The sequence below is a fragment of the Hemiscyllium ocellatum genome, chromosome 1 (genome assembly GCF_020745735.1).
Source record: "Hemiscyllium ocellatum isolate sHemOce1 chromosome 1, sHemOce1.pat.X.cur, whole genome shotgun sequence".
NCBI classification, from domain to species: Eukaryota; Metazoa; Chordata; class Chondrichthyes; order Orectolobiformes; family Hemiscylliidae; genus Hemiscyllium; species Hemiscyllium ocellatum.
In genome coordinates, this window is record NC_083401.1 from 148,619,865 (window position 1) to 148,634,995 (window position 15,131).

At 41.9% G+C, this 15,131-nt stretch overlaps 1 protein-coding gene across 1 annotated transcript in view; it reads left to right on the forward strand.

Moving 5' to 3' along the window:
• The window catches only part of afap1 (actin filament associated protein 1), a 283,296-nt gene that overhangs the window by 189,134 nt on the left and 79,031 nt on the right, over positions 1 to 15,131 (forward strand). Inside the window, exons 5-6 of the mRNA XM_060832686.1 lie at positions 8,593 to 8,804; positions 8,941 to 9,120. Of these exons, the coding sequence (XP_060688669.1) occupies positions 8,593 to 8,804; positions 8,941 to 9,120 (392 nt within the window). The remainder of the gene's footprint in view (positions 1 to 8,592; positions 8,805 to 8,940; positions 9,121 to 15,131) is intronic.

A 15,131-nucleotide genomic window follows, 5' to 3' on the forward strand; every position in this document is an offset into this window, starting at 1 on the left:
GGTGCCTGTAACCAGAAAGGTGGATTGAAGTGTGTATACTTCAATGCCAGAAGTATAAGGAATAAGGTAGGTGAACTTGCAGCGTGGGTTGGTACCTGGGACTTCGATGTTGTGGCCATTACAGAGACGTGGGTAGAACAGGGACAAGAATGGCTGTTGCACGTTCCAGGGTTCAAATGTTTTAGTAGGATCAGACATGGGGGTAAAAAAGGGGGAGGCGTGGCATTACTTGTCAAAGACAGTATCACAGCAGTGGAATGGACGATGGAAGAGGACTTGCCATCTGAGGTAGTTTGGGCTGAGGTTAGAAATAGGAAAGGTGAGGTCACCCTGTTAGGTGTTTTCTACAGGCCTCCTAATAGTCCTAGAGAAGTAGAGGATAATATTGCGAGGATGATTCAGGAAAAGAGTGAAGGTAGCAGGGTGGTTGTTATGGGGGACTTTAACTTCCCAGATATTGACTGGGAGAGCTATAGCTCGAGTTCATTAGATGGGTCGGTGTTTGTACAATGTGTGCAGGAGGGTTTCCTGACACAATATGTCGACAGGCCAACAAGAGGGGAGGCTATATTGGATTTGGTTCTAGGTAATGAACCAGGCCAGGTGTTAGACTTGGAGGTAGGTGAGCACTTCGGGGACAGTGACCACAACTCGGTGACTTTTACTTAAGTGATGGAGAGGGATAATCGTGCGCCGCAGGGCAAGAGCTATAGCTGGGGGCAGGGAAATTATGATGCAGTGAGGCATGACTTAGGTTGTGTGGATTGGAAAAACAGGCTTCAAGAGAAGAACACTAATGAGATGTGGGGATTGTTCAAGGAGCAGCTACTGCGTGTCCTCGATAGGTATGTACCAGTCAGGCATGGTGTAAAGGGCCTTGTGAGGCAGCCGTGGTTTAGTAAGGAATTGGAGTCCCTTGTGAAAGGGAAGAAGGCGGCATATGTAAAGATGAGGCGTGAAGGTTCAGTAGGGGCGATTGAGAGTTATAAGGTAGCCAGGAAGGAGCTAAAGAGGGAGCTAAGAAAAGCGAGAAGGGGACATGAAAAGTCTTTAGCTGGTAGGATTAGGGAAAACCCAAAGGCTTTCTATAGGTATGTCAAGAATAAAAGGATGACTAGGGTAGGTATCGGTCCAGTCAAGGATAGTAGTGGGAAGTTGTGTGTGGAGGCGGAGGAGATTGGAGAGACATTAAATCAGTACTTTTCATCAGTATTCACTCAGGAACAGGACACTGTTGCTGATGTGAATATGGAATCACAAATAATTAGAATGGATGCCCTGGAAATATGCAGGGAAGAGGTTTTGGGAATATTGGAAAGGATGAATATAGATAAGTCTCCTGGGCCTGATGGCATTTACCCCAGGATCCTATGGGAAGCTAGGGAGGAGATAGCAGAGCCATTGGCCTGGATTTTTATGTCGTCATTGTCAACGGGAATAGTACCAGAGGACTGGAGGATAGCGAATGTGGTCCCATTGTTCAAGAAAGGGAGTAGGGATAGCCCTAGTAACTATAGGCCAGTGAGTCTGACTTCAGTGGTGGGCAAAGTCTTAGAGAGAATGGTAAGGGATAAGATTTATGAACATCTGGGTAGGAATAACGTGATCAGGGATAGCCAGCATGGTTTTGTGAAGGGCAGGTCGTGCCTCACAAACCTTATTGAGTTCTTTGAGAAGGTGACTATGGAAGTGGATGAGGGTAAAGCAGTAGATGTTGTGTATATGGATTTTAGTAAGGCGTTCGATAAGGTTCCCCATGGTAGACTAATGCTAAAACTTCGGAGGTATGGCATTGAGGATACATTAGAGGTTTGGATTAGGAATTGGCTGGCTGGAAGGAGACAGAGGGTAGTAGTTGATGGATTATGTTCATCTTGGAGTGCAGTTACTAGCGGTGTACCACAAGGATCTGTTTTGGGACCATTGCTTTTTGTTATCTTTATAAATGATCTAGAGGAAGGACTTGAAAGCTGGGTAAGCAAGTTTGCGGATGACACAAAAGTCGGTGGAGTTGTGGATAGTGAGGAAGGAAGTGGTAGGTTACAGCGGGATATAGATAAGTTGCAGAGCTGGGCGGAAATGTGGCAAATGGAATTCAATGTAGCTAAGTGCGAAGTCGTTCACTTTGGTAGGAATAACAAGATGATGGATTACTGGGCTAATGGTAGGCTACTTGGTAGTGTGGATGAGCAGAGGGATCTTGGTGTCTATGTACACAGATCTCTGAAAGTTGCCACCCAGGTAAATAGTGCTGTGAGGAAGGCATATGGTGTACTGGGCTTTATTGGCAGAGGAATTGAGTTCCGGAGTCCTGAGGTCATGTTGCAGTTGTATAAGACTCTGGTGAGGCCTCATCTGGAGTATTGTGTGCAGTTTTGGTCGCCATACTATAGGAAGGATGTGGAAGCTTTAGAACGAGTGCAGAGGAGGTTTACCAGGATGTTGCCTGGAATGGTAGGAAAATCTTATGAGGAAAGGCTGAGGCACTTGGGGCTGTTCTCATTGGAGAAGAGAAGGTTTAGGGGAGATCTGATAAAAGTGTATAAGATGATTAGGGGTTTAGATAGGGTAGATACTAAGAACCTTTTACCGCTAATGGAGTCAGGTGTTACTAGGGGACATAGCTTTAAATTAAGGGGTGGTAGGTATAGGACAGATGTTAGGGGTAGATTCTTCACACAGCGGGTTGTGAGTTCATGGAATGCCCTGCCCGTATCAGTGGTGAACTCTCCTTCTTTATGTTCATTTAAGCGGGCATTGGATAGGCATTTGGAAGTTATTGGGCTAGTATAGGTTAGGTAGGACTCGGTCGGCGCAACATCGAGGGCCGAAGGGCCTGTACTGCGCTGTATCTTTCTATGTTCTATGACCCTCTATAAACATAGCAAACCATTCCATATTTCAATGAACACAAATCTAGAAATAGCTAGAGAAACTCAGCAGGTCTGGCAGCATCGGTGGAGAGAAAACAGAGATAATATTCCAAATGCAGTTATCTGTCTTCAGAATTTAATCTGTATTTTAAACAAGTTCTCAATTACCTGTCTTTTGCATTTCCATATAATACACTGGCACTGTACAAACACTTGAACCAAAACACAATAGATTGCATTTGCATTGTGTTTAACATTTTTAAACTCCAACACTCTCCTGGTGGGGAGAGTGGGATATTTTAATGTTGAGGATTATTGTAATAGTGTATATTACAAGGAAAATGGAGCAAAAACATTGGCCAACAGATTAAATTCTGAAGACCGATAACTGCATTTGGAACATTATCTCTGTTTTCTCCTCACCGATGCTGCCAGAGGCTATTTCTGGATTTGTGTTCATTAAAAGACGGAATGGTTTGCTATGTTTATAGAGGGTCTTTGTGAGAAACAATCTAGATAACTGTGTACAGGTTTGGTTGCCTTATTTAAGAAATGACATAATTACTTTAGAGGCAGTTTGGAAAAGATTGATTTAACTGATTCTGAGATAAAGGGGTTAACCTAAATAAAAGGTTTGGGTCTGTATCCATTGAACTTTAGAAGAATGGCAGAAGAACTTACTGAAATGTTTAAGATCCTAACAAGGTGGATACTGAAAGGACATTTGCTCAAAAGTGGAGGGTACAATTGAAAAATAAGAGCACTCCCCCATTTAAGGCATAGGTCTGTATTTAATGCTGTGGTGTAGGTCTATCTAACCCTGTGCTGATGTTACAGAGCTGTACTCTGTATTTAACTTTGTGTTGTTGTTGCATAACTGTACACTGTACCTACCTTGTGTAGATGTTGTAGAGCTGGAGTGAGACTATTTGGCGCAGCCACTTTGGTACGAGCGATTCAGCGCAGACCCATTTGGCGCAGAACTGTTTTGTAGTTATTCAGTACTTTGTAGTTATTATTAAAATAAAATATAACCCATTAAAATGCCATCAACAATCTTGTTGTCAAAATGTGGAAAGGAAAAGTGCTCATACGACGGCTATATATATGTTTTGATAGAACACAGATATTGTAAGAAGATTTAGTGAGAGAAATGACATTGAGTATTTATGAGGGATTGCCCATAATTTTGAATATATGTCATATTTCAGATTTTTTGTATTTACCTTTTTCCTTTCATTTTTATTTTCTTTTTAACATTTTTACTGAAGAGGATAAAGAGTATTTTTCTTTTTATTGCTTTCATTAATGCTTGTAACCAAGCCTGAAAAGGAATAAATATGAGCTGCACCTAAATGGGTCTGCGCCAAAAAGGGCTGCGCCAAACCAGCCGCGCTGAATTGCTCACGCCAAAATGGCTGCGCCAAATGGTCCTACACCCTTACACCCTTGTAGAGCTGTAGTCTGTCTCTAACTGTGTTGTTGTTGTTGTTAAAGAGCAGTACTCTGTATCTAAACCTGTGTTGATATTTCACAGCTGCACTCTTTATCTAACCTGATGTTAGAGTCCTGTACTCAGTATCTAACCTTGAGCTAATGTGTCAAAGCTGCACTCTGTATTTAACTCTGTGTTGTTACAGAGCTGCACTCTGTATCTACCTCGTGTTTTTGTTACAAAGCTGTACTCTGTAACTAACGCTGTGTTGATGTTACAGAGCTGGACACTGTGTCTAACATTGTGTAGTTGTTATGGAGCTGTACTCTATTTGTAACGCTGTGTTGATGTTACAGAGCTGTACTCTGTATCTAAATCTGTGTTGCTACAGAGCTGTACTCTAACAGAAATACAGAGTACTGGGCTAATAGTAGGATTCTTGGTGGTGTGGATGAGCAGAGAGATCTCGGTGTCCATGTGCATAAATCCCTGAAAGTTTCCACCCAGGGTGATAGTGTTGTTAAGAAGGTGTATGGTGTGTTAGCGTTTATTGGTAGAGGGACTGAATTTCTGAGCCATAAGATCATACCGCAGATGTACAAATCTCTGGAGGACCACACTTGGAGTATTGCATACAGTTCTAGTCACAACAATTTCGGAAGGACGTAGAAGCATTGGAAAGGATACAGAGGAAATTTATCAGGATGTTGCCTGATGTTGAGAAGATAATTAAGAAGTGACTTAATCGAGACATACAAGATGGTCAGAGGCTTAGATGGGTCGACAGTGAGAGCCTTTTTCCTCAGATGGTGATGGCTAGCACTAGGGGCATAGTTTTAAATTGAGGGGTGATAGATATACGATAGATGTCAGAGATAGGTTCAGGATGATAATGGAATAGTTTAGATGGGTTTCAGGTCGGTATCACAGCACGGTGCAACATCGAGGGCTGAAGAGCCTGTACTGTGCTACGTGGTTCTATGTTCTTTGTTCTAGGTCAGGAGAATTGTTTTTGAGGTTTAAGTCTGTGGATTTTTGTTTCCCAGAGATTGTTGGAGACAGGCTCATCAGATATTTTTAAGACCGATTGTATCTGATGTTTGTCAAGAAACTAAAGTTTCAGAATTAGGCAAGAAAATGGGATCAAGGCCAAGATTACCCATGATCCTATTGAATAATGGAACAGGGTCAAGAGGCCGAATGACCTATTCTTGCTCCGAATTCATATCTTGTAATAATGTGAGATGATTTATTTACAATTTGGCTTTTTAGTTGGATTACATTTGCTTTCTATGCACAGATCTACCATGAATTTCTGGTGACGTGATGCAAATATTAACCTATTTATTGGAAATGAGTTAACAATGTATGTCAGAGAATTTTAAATCAAATGTGTTGAACATTCCTATGATAATATTCCTTTGTGTAATTTCCTAGGTTTGATCTCCTTTCAAATTTTTGGTGAAGTTAATAAGAGGACAAACTACACATATTCTATCAGTAGAATACATTTGAGAGGTCAAAGTACAGCTCCTATGATCTTTCCTGCTGTTTTTTCATTAATTTACAGGATGTGAACATAGCTGGCAAAGCGAGCATTTTATTGCCATCCCAAATTGAGGTGATGGTGGTGATGATTAAGGCATTTGCTAGGCAGCTAAGAGTCACATGCATTGGTCAGGGTTTGGAGTTGCATAAAGACCCAACTTGATAATGATAGCTGATCTCCTTCCCTAAAGAACATTAAGGACCAGATGGGATTTCAATGTCCACCACCAAGAGTAGCTTGGCAGCAGTACTACTGTTTGAGCTGGTCGGGTCCTAATGGACACAGCTGCTAGACTGGGTCTACAGCAGGTGGTGAGGGAACAACAAAATGGAATAACACACATGACCTCATCCTTACCAGTCTGCAGATGCATCTGTCCATGACAATATTGGTAAGAGTGTCTACTGCTCAGTTTTTGTGAGGTTAAAGTCTTGCCTTTACATTGAGATACCCTCCATTGTGATGTGTGGCATTATCACTGTGCTAAATGAGACAGATGTCAAACAGATCTAGCCACTCAAGACTGGCGCATTCCATGGGTCATTATGGACCATCAACAGCAGCAGAATTGTAGTCTAGTGCAATCTCTAAGTTCATGGCCCATCATATCCCCACTCAACCATTACCATCAACCCTGTTTCAATGGAGGGTGCACGAGGGCATGCCAGGAGCAGCACCAGGCATACCTAAAGCAACTGCTTCATACCAAACAGCATTAGCAGCAATTGATAGACAGAGCTAAGCAATCGCATAACCAACATATCAGATCTAAGTTCCACAGTCATATCACTCCCAGTTGTGAATGGTGGTGGACAATTAAACAACTCACTGGAGAAGGAAGCTGCACAAATATTCCCCATCCCAAATGGTGGAAGAGCCCAACAAATCAATGCAAAAGATAAGGCTGAAGGTTTTGCAGCAATCTTCAACCAAATGTACCAAGTGGATGGTCCACCTCAGCCTCCTCCAGAAGTCCCCAATATTACAGATACCAGTGTTCTGCCAATTCAGCTCACTCCATGTGATACCAAGAAAGGTGGATTTGTGGGCGGCACAGTGGTTAGCACTGCTGCCTCACAGCGCCTGAGACTCGGGTTCAATTCCCGACTCAGGCGACTGACTGTGTGGAGTTTGCACGTTCTCCCCGTGTCTGCGTGGGTTTCCTCCGGGTGCTCCGGTTTCCTCCCACATCACAAAGATGTGCGGGTCAGGTGAATTGGTCATGCTAAATTGCCCGTTGTGTTAGGTAAGGGTAAATGTAGGGGTGTGGGTGGGTTGCGCTTCGGCGGGTCGGTGTGGACTTGTTGGGCTGAAGGGCCTGTTTCCACACTGTAAGTAATCTAATCTAATCTAATCTTGGAGGTGGCAATAGCACTGAAGGCTTGTGTCCAGAACTTCTGCTCCCTTAACCAAGCTGTTCCAATGCAGTTATAATGCAAGCTCTACCTAACAGTTTGGAAAATTGCCCAAGTATGTCCAATACACTAAAAGCAGGACAAATACAACCCAACCAATTACTCCCCATCAATCTACTCTCGATCATAGTAAAGTGATGGAAGGTGTCATCAAACATGCTTTCAAGCAGCACCCTAACCTTCTCAGTGATGCACAATTGGGTTCCGCTAGGGCCACTCAGTGCTGGATCTCATTATAATCTTGGTTCAAACTGAATTCCAGAGGTGAAGTAAGAATGACAGCCCTTAACATTAAGGCTGAGTGTGGCATCAAGGAGCCCTAGCAAACCTGGAATCCGTGGGTATTAGGGACAGACTCTCTGGTTAGAGTCAAACCTGGCACATAGGAAGATAATCGTGGTTGTTGAAGGTCAGTCATCTCAATTCCAGGACACATCGGCAGGTCTTCCTCAGGATAGTGTCCTCGGCCTAACCAACTTCAGCTGCTTCATCACTGACCTTCCCTCCTCCATAAGGTCAGAACTGGGGATATTTGCCGATGATTGCTGAATGTTCAGCAACATTTGCAATTCTTCAGGTACTGAAGCAGTCCATATTCAAATATAACAGAATCCAGACAATAGTTTGAGCTGACAAGTGGCAAGTAATGTTCGTGCCCCATAAATGTCAGGCTATGACCATCTCCAAAAGAGACAATTTAACCACCACCCCTTCAAATTCAATGCTGTTCACTGAATCCCCCACTTTCATCATCCTTGGGATTATTATTTACCAGAAATTGAACTGGACACATCTTAAAAAAATAGTGGCCAAAAGAGCAGAACAGAGGCTGGATATCAGTCATGATCTCATTTGATGGCAGCCTTGAAGGGCTGAATGGCTTACTCCTTTTCCTGTGCTCCTGTGTATTGCTAGCTTAGTAGATAACCATCTCCTGGCAAATTTCACCCACTATATGAGATAAATTTAAATAAGCACCCCTTGCTTCCGGTTCAGTCTGTTCATCTTCGACATGAGCATTTCACTTGTCTGCAAGGATTACTGGAGTTAAATAGTTAAATTATATACCAATCAACTTTGATATGGTGTGTTGTCCTATATTTAGAGTCATAGAGACGTACAGCATGGAAACAGACCCTTCAGTCCAATTCGTCCGTGCTGACCAGATATCCTAACCCAATCTAGTCCCGTTTGCCAGCACTTGGCCCATATCCCTCTAAACCCTTCCTATTCATATATCCATTTGATGTCTTTTAAATGTTGTAATTTATTGCAGAAATAGAATTGTTTCTGATTTTGTTTACCACCTTTATTTTACAGATTATGATTCGGATGCCATGAGTAGCTCCTATGAATCATATGATGAAGATGATGAGGATGGGAAGGGAAAGAAACTAAGACACCAGTGGCCATCTGAGGAGGCTTCAATGGATTTGGTGAAAGATGCTAAGATCTGTGCTTTTCTTCTGCGCAAGAAACGTTTTGGACAGTGGACAAAACAATTTTGTGTCATTAAAGATAACAGACTATTGGTATGCTTCTTTTCTTTTTGATCTGATAGTGAAACAGCATCATATTTTCTTCTGTTGCTCTCTTGGGATGCAGCACCAAGTGCAGGTGGGATGGTATGAGTATTGTGCGAGCTCAGGATTTAATCTTTGCTTTTAGTGCTACAAAAGCTCAAAGGATCATCAACCTCAGATGGAGTTATTGCTTCCAGCCCACAATGTGTCCTATGTTCCTAAAGACAGCAAAAGGAAAAAGCATGAGCTACGAATCACCCAGCAAGGAGCAGACATTGTTGTTTTGGCTGTGCAAAGCAAAGAACAAGCAGAGGAATGGCTAAAGGTATGTTTTGGGAGTAATTATCTTCTAGTTCTTTATTCAGGATAATCCAGCTATAACTCTTTCTCATACACTGAAGGCCCAGTTGCCTGTTTACAAATTTGAGTCCAGTATAAGATGTTCTCGCAGTTTTGACAAAATGTTCTTCAGTTTCATGCCAAAGGATATATCCCTGGTAATTCTTCACCAAACCATGGCTAAGTGTTGAGATTTATTTTTACTCCGGAAATGGTGAGGAGACATGCCCAGAGTCTACCTCAGCCAGAATGGGGAATGAAACCTTCCTACCATTGGTATCCAGAAATGTACACAATACTCCCAAGTCCAACAAGTGTCTTGTATAATTTCAGCATAACCCCCTTGCTCTTGCACAGTCTGCTCCTATTGATAATAAGGCATTCAGGATGCTGAGTTTTAACTACTCATTCCGCTGTTTGCCAATTTTAAAGGTTTATGCACAAAAATTCACAGTTGGACTTGATTCCTATTTTGTATTGTTTGTCCTTATTCTTCCTAGAAAATGTGTCATCTCACACTTTTCCACATTGAACAGCATCTACCACGTAATTTATCCATTCCATCAGTTTGTCTGTTATTTTGGAGTTCTACACTGTCCTTCGCACAGCTGGCAATGTTTCCAAGTTTTGTATCATCCACAGACTTTGAAATTGTTGTTGCTAGCCAAGGTCTAGATGAGTCCTTGCAGCTGAGTTGCTGCGTGAGCTACAAACATAGCATTGTCATCATAAGGAAGTTTCTTATCAGAATGCAACTAATATTAGCCTTCAACTTCAGTGTAAATAGATTGTAGAACTTTTCCTAGTGTGCAATAGGTACCTTTCATATCTGTTGGAATGGTGACCACAAAATGAATCTCTGTCTCAATCACCCGACTGGAAGTGGCTAGTAAATTTGGTTACCTCAAGTGCACAATGATGGACAATCTTTCCCTTCGTGCAGATCTTGACACAGGCATGAGGAAAGCAGTTACTATCTTTGACTAACATGCAAAATGCATGTAGGATAGCACATGTATCAGACTGATGATTCATAAAGTCTGTGTTCTCAGTACCTTGCTGTAAGGCTGTGAGACATCCATGACTTCCAGCTACCAGGAAAAGAAGATCAACAATTTCCATTTTGCTTCATGTAAGGCATTTGTGGAAGAACCTGCCTCTCAAGGATAGGTTTTCATACCCATTAGCAAATGTGCACCAAATGACGATAATTAGATTGTTTTTAAGTTTGTTTTTCAACTCCTGTAGATGGACGAATGCTAATACAGCTCTCTCTAATCTTTTGTCGTAGCATTGTTGAAAGATCAGCAGATCTTTGACAAAACTGCATCCTGCTTATTGGGTGGGTGACTAGAAATTTCGCATCCTGAAGTTACAGCTGGAAATAAGCACTGTTATGTAGAAATTTGAGTCTTTTTTTTAACTGAGGTTTGTGTGAGAGTGTTGTAGAAAGCTGTAACTCTAGGTGTGGAACTTAATAAAAAGAGTGCACCTTCTAATGGCAGGATAGGAAGTGTCCTGTCCTCTCTACCTGCAAGTCAAGAGCCACTGTGCGCACAAGCACAATGAAAGCTTTGAGTTCATGCGGCAGGTCGGCACATACAGAGGGGTTCTGCTCTAATCAGCTTGCTTCCTCCTCAGCTGCGATTTCAAGGTTATAGAAGTAAGTATTGAGGCAGAATAATTGCATGTTGAGACACTGTTTCGCTATGCATATGTGTATAGTTATCTCAGCTTATGTTGTTCAATTGAGTATTTGGTGAGGTATTCTCTTTCTGAAGGCATTTTGCACAGTCCTGCTTCACAATTGGCTGTTGTTGCTGAATTAAGGCAACTAAGGGAGATCTCATTATTGCAGGCATGAATATGATAATGTGTTAGGTGTGACTCTTGATTGGATGGTAATGCATGTGATTTGATATATCTTCTCAAAGCACTATGACATGACTGAACTTGCATTATTGGTGCACAATTGATGTAGACAGGTTTGCAAGTGAGGATTTTTTTCATTCATTCACGGGATATGGGCATCACTGGCTAGGCCAGCATTTATTGCCCATCTCTAATTGCCAAAAGGGCAGTTAAGCATCAATGATATTGCTGTGAGTCTGCAGTCACACGTAGGCCAGACCAGGTAGATATATTACTTGCGGTTGAAATGGTTGAAGGTGATGTGCTTGACAGTCCTGCCATGTTTATCCTGGCATGTTGTAAAGCTGCTCCAAGTGTCATTTAAGAAGTTTAGCAGCTTCTCTGTCCTCAATTAGCAATTTGTCTTCCTTTTGAAATGCAATGTGTGCAACACATACAGCAGAAGACAACAATTCTGGATACCTTCTGTGAGCATATTATACATTTCAATCAAACTACTCATCACTTTGGAAAAACAGTTTCAGCAATCTTATGGTCTACTACACCATTTTCTTTGTAAAGCAGTATGCAGTAATATGCTGCTCCAAAGGACTTTGGGTGATGTACTAGTGTGAACCACATTCTGATGGTCCAACCCAGTACAGTACTTGGATAAGGACATATCTGCACCTATATGTTGTAACTTGGGAAACACCACACACATTCTCTGCAGAGCCTTGGAATTATCCATTATGCAGGTGGTTAAGTCTGCAGTTATTTTAATGCTGATTGGCACAGTATTCCTGCCGAAGCCATGGGGCTGCAGGTCTTGTGCAAGCATGCACAGGTCAGTAACTGCCTTGTAAGAAAGCCTTAGTTATTACTGACATTTACTCTTAGTCATGCATGGCAGGGTAGTTGATATACCATTATTCTTTCTTGATGAAGATGATGATTATCTTGGTTGGTTCCTCTTGACCTCTCTCTCTCTCTCTGATGGTGCCAACTGATGGCCTTGTTGCCAATTTTTCTGTGACCAAAGCCACCCTCCGGTGAATCCCTTCCCCTGCTATACCATGTTGCAAGATGATAGGATGGTAAGAAACTTATTGCAAATCCACAAAGTAAGCAGAGTGAAGATGGCAGGAAAAAGATTGAGTAACTCTCCTTTACATGGCTGTCATTCCTAGAGCAGTTACAGCCAATTAATGGGGATGCATGACCCTCCAATTAGCAACACTCTGAATCCCTCCCATCCCACGGCAGGCTCCTCTCTCAATTTGACCTCTTGCCAGGTAAAGGTTTTCTGGCAGCAGTTGATCCTGCACATGGAAAGAACCAGTAGGAATTGACAGAAACAAATATATGGTGTCCTCCAGCAATAACAAAACACAAAGTGGTCAACTACACAAACTACAGTTTACTTGTTCCCAAGACATTGTATCAGCAGTCTTTCCTCCCGAAGGAAATATTCATAGCTCCGTTACATTGAAATCTTGAGACATCCACGTTTTGATTGAATTAGCTATTGCTGGCTGATTAAATATTTGGGGAACACATATATTAGTCTGTGATGACCACCAACAAAGGGGCAGCACAGTGCCTCAGTGGTTAGCACTGCTGCCTCACAGCACCAGGGACCCAGGTTCGATTCCAGGTGACAGTTGTGTGGAGTTTGCACATTCTCCCTGTGTCTGCATGGCGTTCTTCCAGGTGCTCCAGTTTCCTCCCACAATCCAAGATGTGCAGGTTAGGTGAATTGGCCATGTTAAATTGCCCATAGTGTTCAGGGGTGTATAAGTTAGGTGCATTAGTCAGGGGTAAATATAAAGTGATGGGTCTGGGTGGCCGGTGTGGACTTATTGGGCTGTTTCCACACTGTAGGGATTCTTAAAAAAAAAAGTAACAGTCATGAAGATGGAGAATAGCATTAACTGTGCCTCTGAAAACTTCCACGTCCGCCCTCCCTCTGTCACAAGCTTCCTCCCATTTTTCTTGACTCTACCCTAACTTTACCCTGCTGCTTTCCCCCCAATCATCTTAGCTCAGAGCTGTTGACTTTCAACCTTCTAACTCTCACTCTTGACTATCCCATCCTCATTCCAGACCTACCTACTGACATCTGGAGCCTCTCTGCATCATTCTTCATTTCTTCACTTCCTTCAGAGACCATTGACCTACTGCTTCTGCAGTTGGGCCTGCCCTGCTTCAAACTCAAGGTCCCTTCCAAAATGTTGACTAATTATCTCTAATGGACACACAGGATGAGAGCACTGCAACAATGAGCCTCACCTGTAGGCTGGAGCCTCGCTTCCTTCACGGCTACCTCCCCGTCCACAAACACAGCAGTGCCTGCCATTTTAGGATCTGAAAACAAGCTCCACTGCCTTATCAGCTCCACGTTGTGCAATTTGACAATCCGTGCACCACACTATCACTTTCACCTTGCCCTTGTCTCTAACAGACTATCCAACTTGCTACTACTCTACTCTGTTGAGTCAGACGAAAATATAAAATCTCACCTCCAGCCCAAAGATTGAACTGCCTAATGCATATCAACCCTAAGAAATAAGGAATAGGAAACACCAGTCTTGAAATTAGAAATTAATTTGTGTTTCATAACTAATAAATTTTCACAGAATGCAGATTAATGATAAATAGGTTTCACTGACAGCATATTGGCTACTATGATTCTGACATGCCACCCACTTCTAACTCATGAATTAAATTTGACATCAGGAAATGAGATGTTGGCTCATGCCTAATTAAATCCTCCCAGCTGCCACGTTTCCCACCTTTACAGCCCCATTACGTGTCACCATAGGTGTCGTTTTGGTTTTGTTTTTAACCACAAGCATAATGGAGAACAAACCTGTTTGTTTGCATGGCTGTGTGGATAAGAGTCTGTTTCCAATTTTAAAAAAACTCAATGATATTCCATTCGACAGAGCAAGTTCTTTTCAGTCCACTTTCCATTGAGCTTAGATCCAACAAATGATTAAGGTTTACAATATGCTGCCTGATAGGCTGATCAAAATAGATTCAACTGGAGTTTTTAGATGTGAATTTTATGTAATTAAAGGAGAAATTATAAAGCTATGGGCAAGAGTAAGTGGTAATAATCAGATCGTTCTTCATTGGAGCCAGTGTAGGTTTAGTGGGCTAATTAGCTGCCTCCTGGGCTGCTATTGTGTAAATAAATAAGGCAAAATAGAGGCACATTATTCCCACTGCTGAAACATTAGTTAACTCAATTCCCATTATATTTCTATGAATTGTATCATTTTTCTTTAATTGCAGGATCAAAACTGACAATGGCCCCAAACTCCACAGTGCACAATCCTAGTGGTTACATGTGATTGTAATTGTTGGCATCCTCCTACATGATTTTGCTGGAATTTGTGAAATCAGCAGAAAATGCATCTACTTTGCGTGTGACAATCTACTATGGCTGTTCTTGTAGGGCCCTTTGAAAAGCAATCTCAATATTTTTATTTTAATTATTGTTTGGTTAGATGCAGTCCAGGTTGTTTGCCTGGCTCGAAACTATTCCCCAATAAATTCTGTTTCCACTACACGCCCTGTGCTCTGAGACAAAAATTTATACTTCTGCAGAAACAAAAATCCTACTAAAACTGGGGATCATGAATGCTGACCTATGACAAATGATAATTTGGTGTGAACCGTTTGATCATCATTGTTTATGGCCTTTTGTTACAGTTTTTATAATGATCATTGGTCATCAAACCATTTCTATAACTGAATGTATGTAGATGTGTATTGAAATTCTGAGAACTGAATTGATCAAGTATTTTTAGTCAAAGAACAGAACATTGGGAGTTCAGCAGCCAACACTCAATATCTGATGGGTTGATTGTGCAACAAGTGAAGCAATTCAAAGTCAGTAATTGCTGGTGTTTGGTCCAGTCACAGCAAAACATTGGTATTGTAGCAGTAATGATGAGATACAATGTTACCACAGACCTACAGGGTATATATTTCCTCAGTAAACCATCCTAATGTTGGCTGCCTATGGTGTAATTAGAAACTTGTGTGGGAAACCTTGTGTGGAGATCATGTATTGTTTTCAGACTCAAAATACAAACTGGATTGGGATTGTGTGTTCCAAAAAGAGCACTTTTCTTC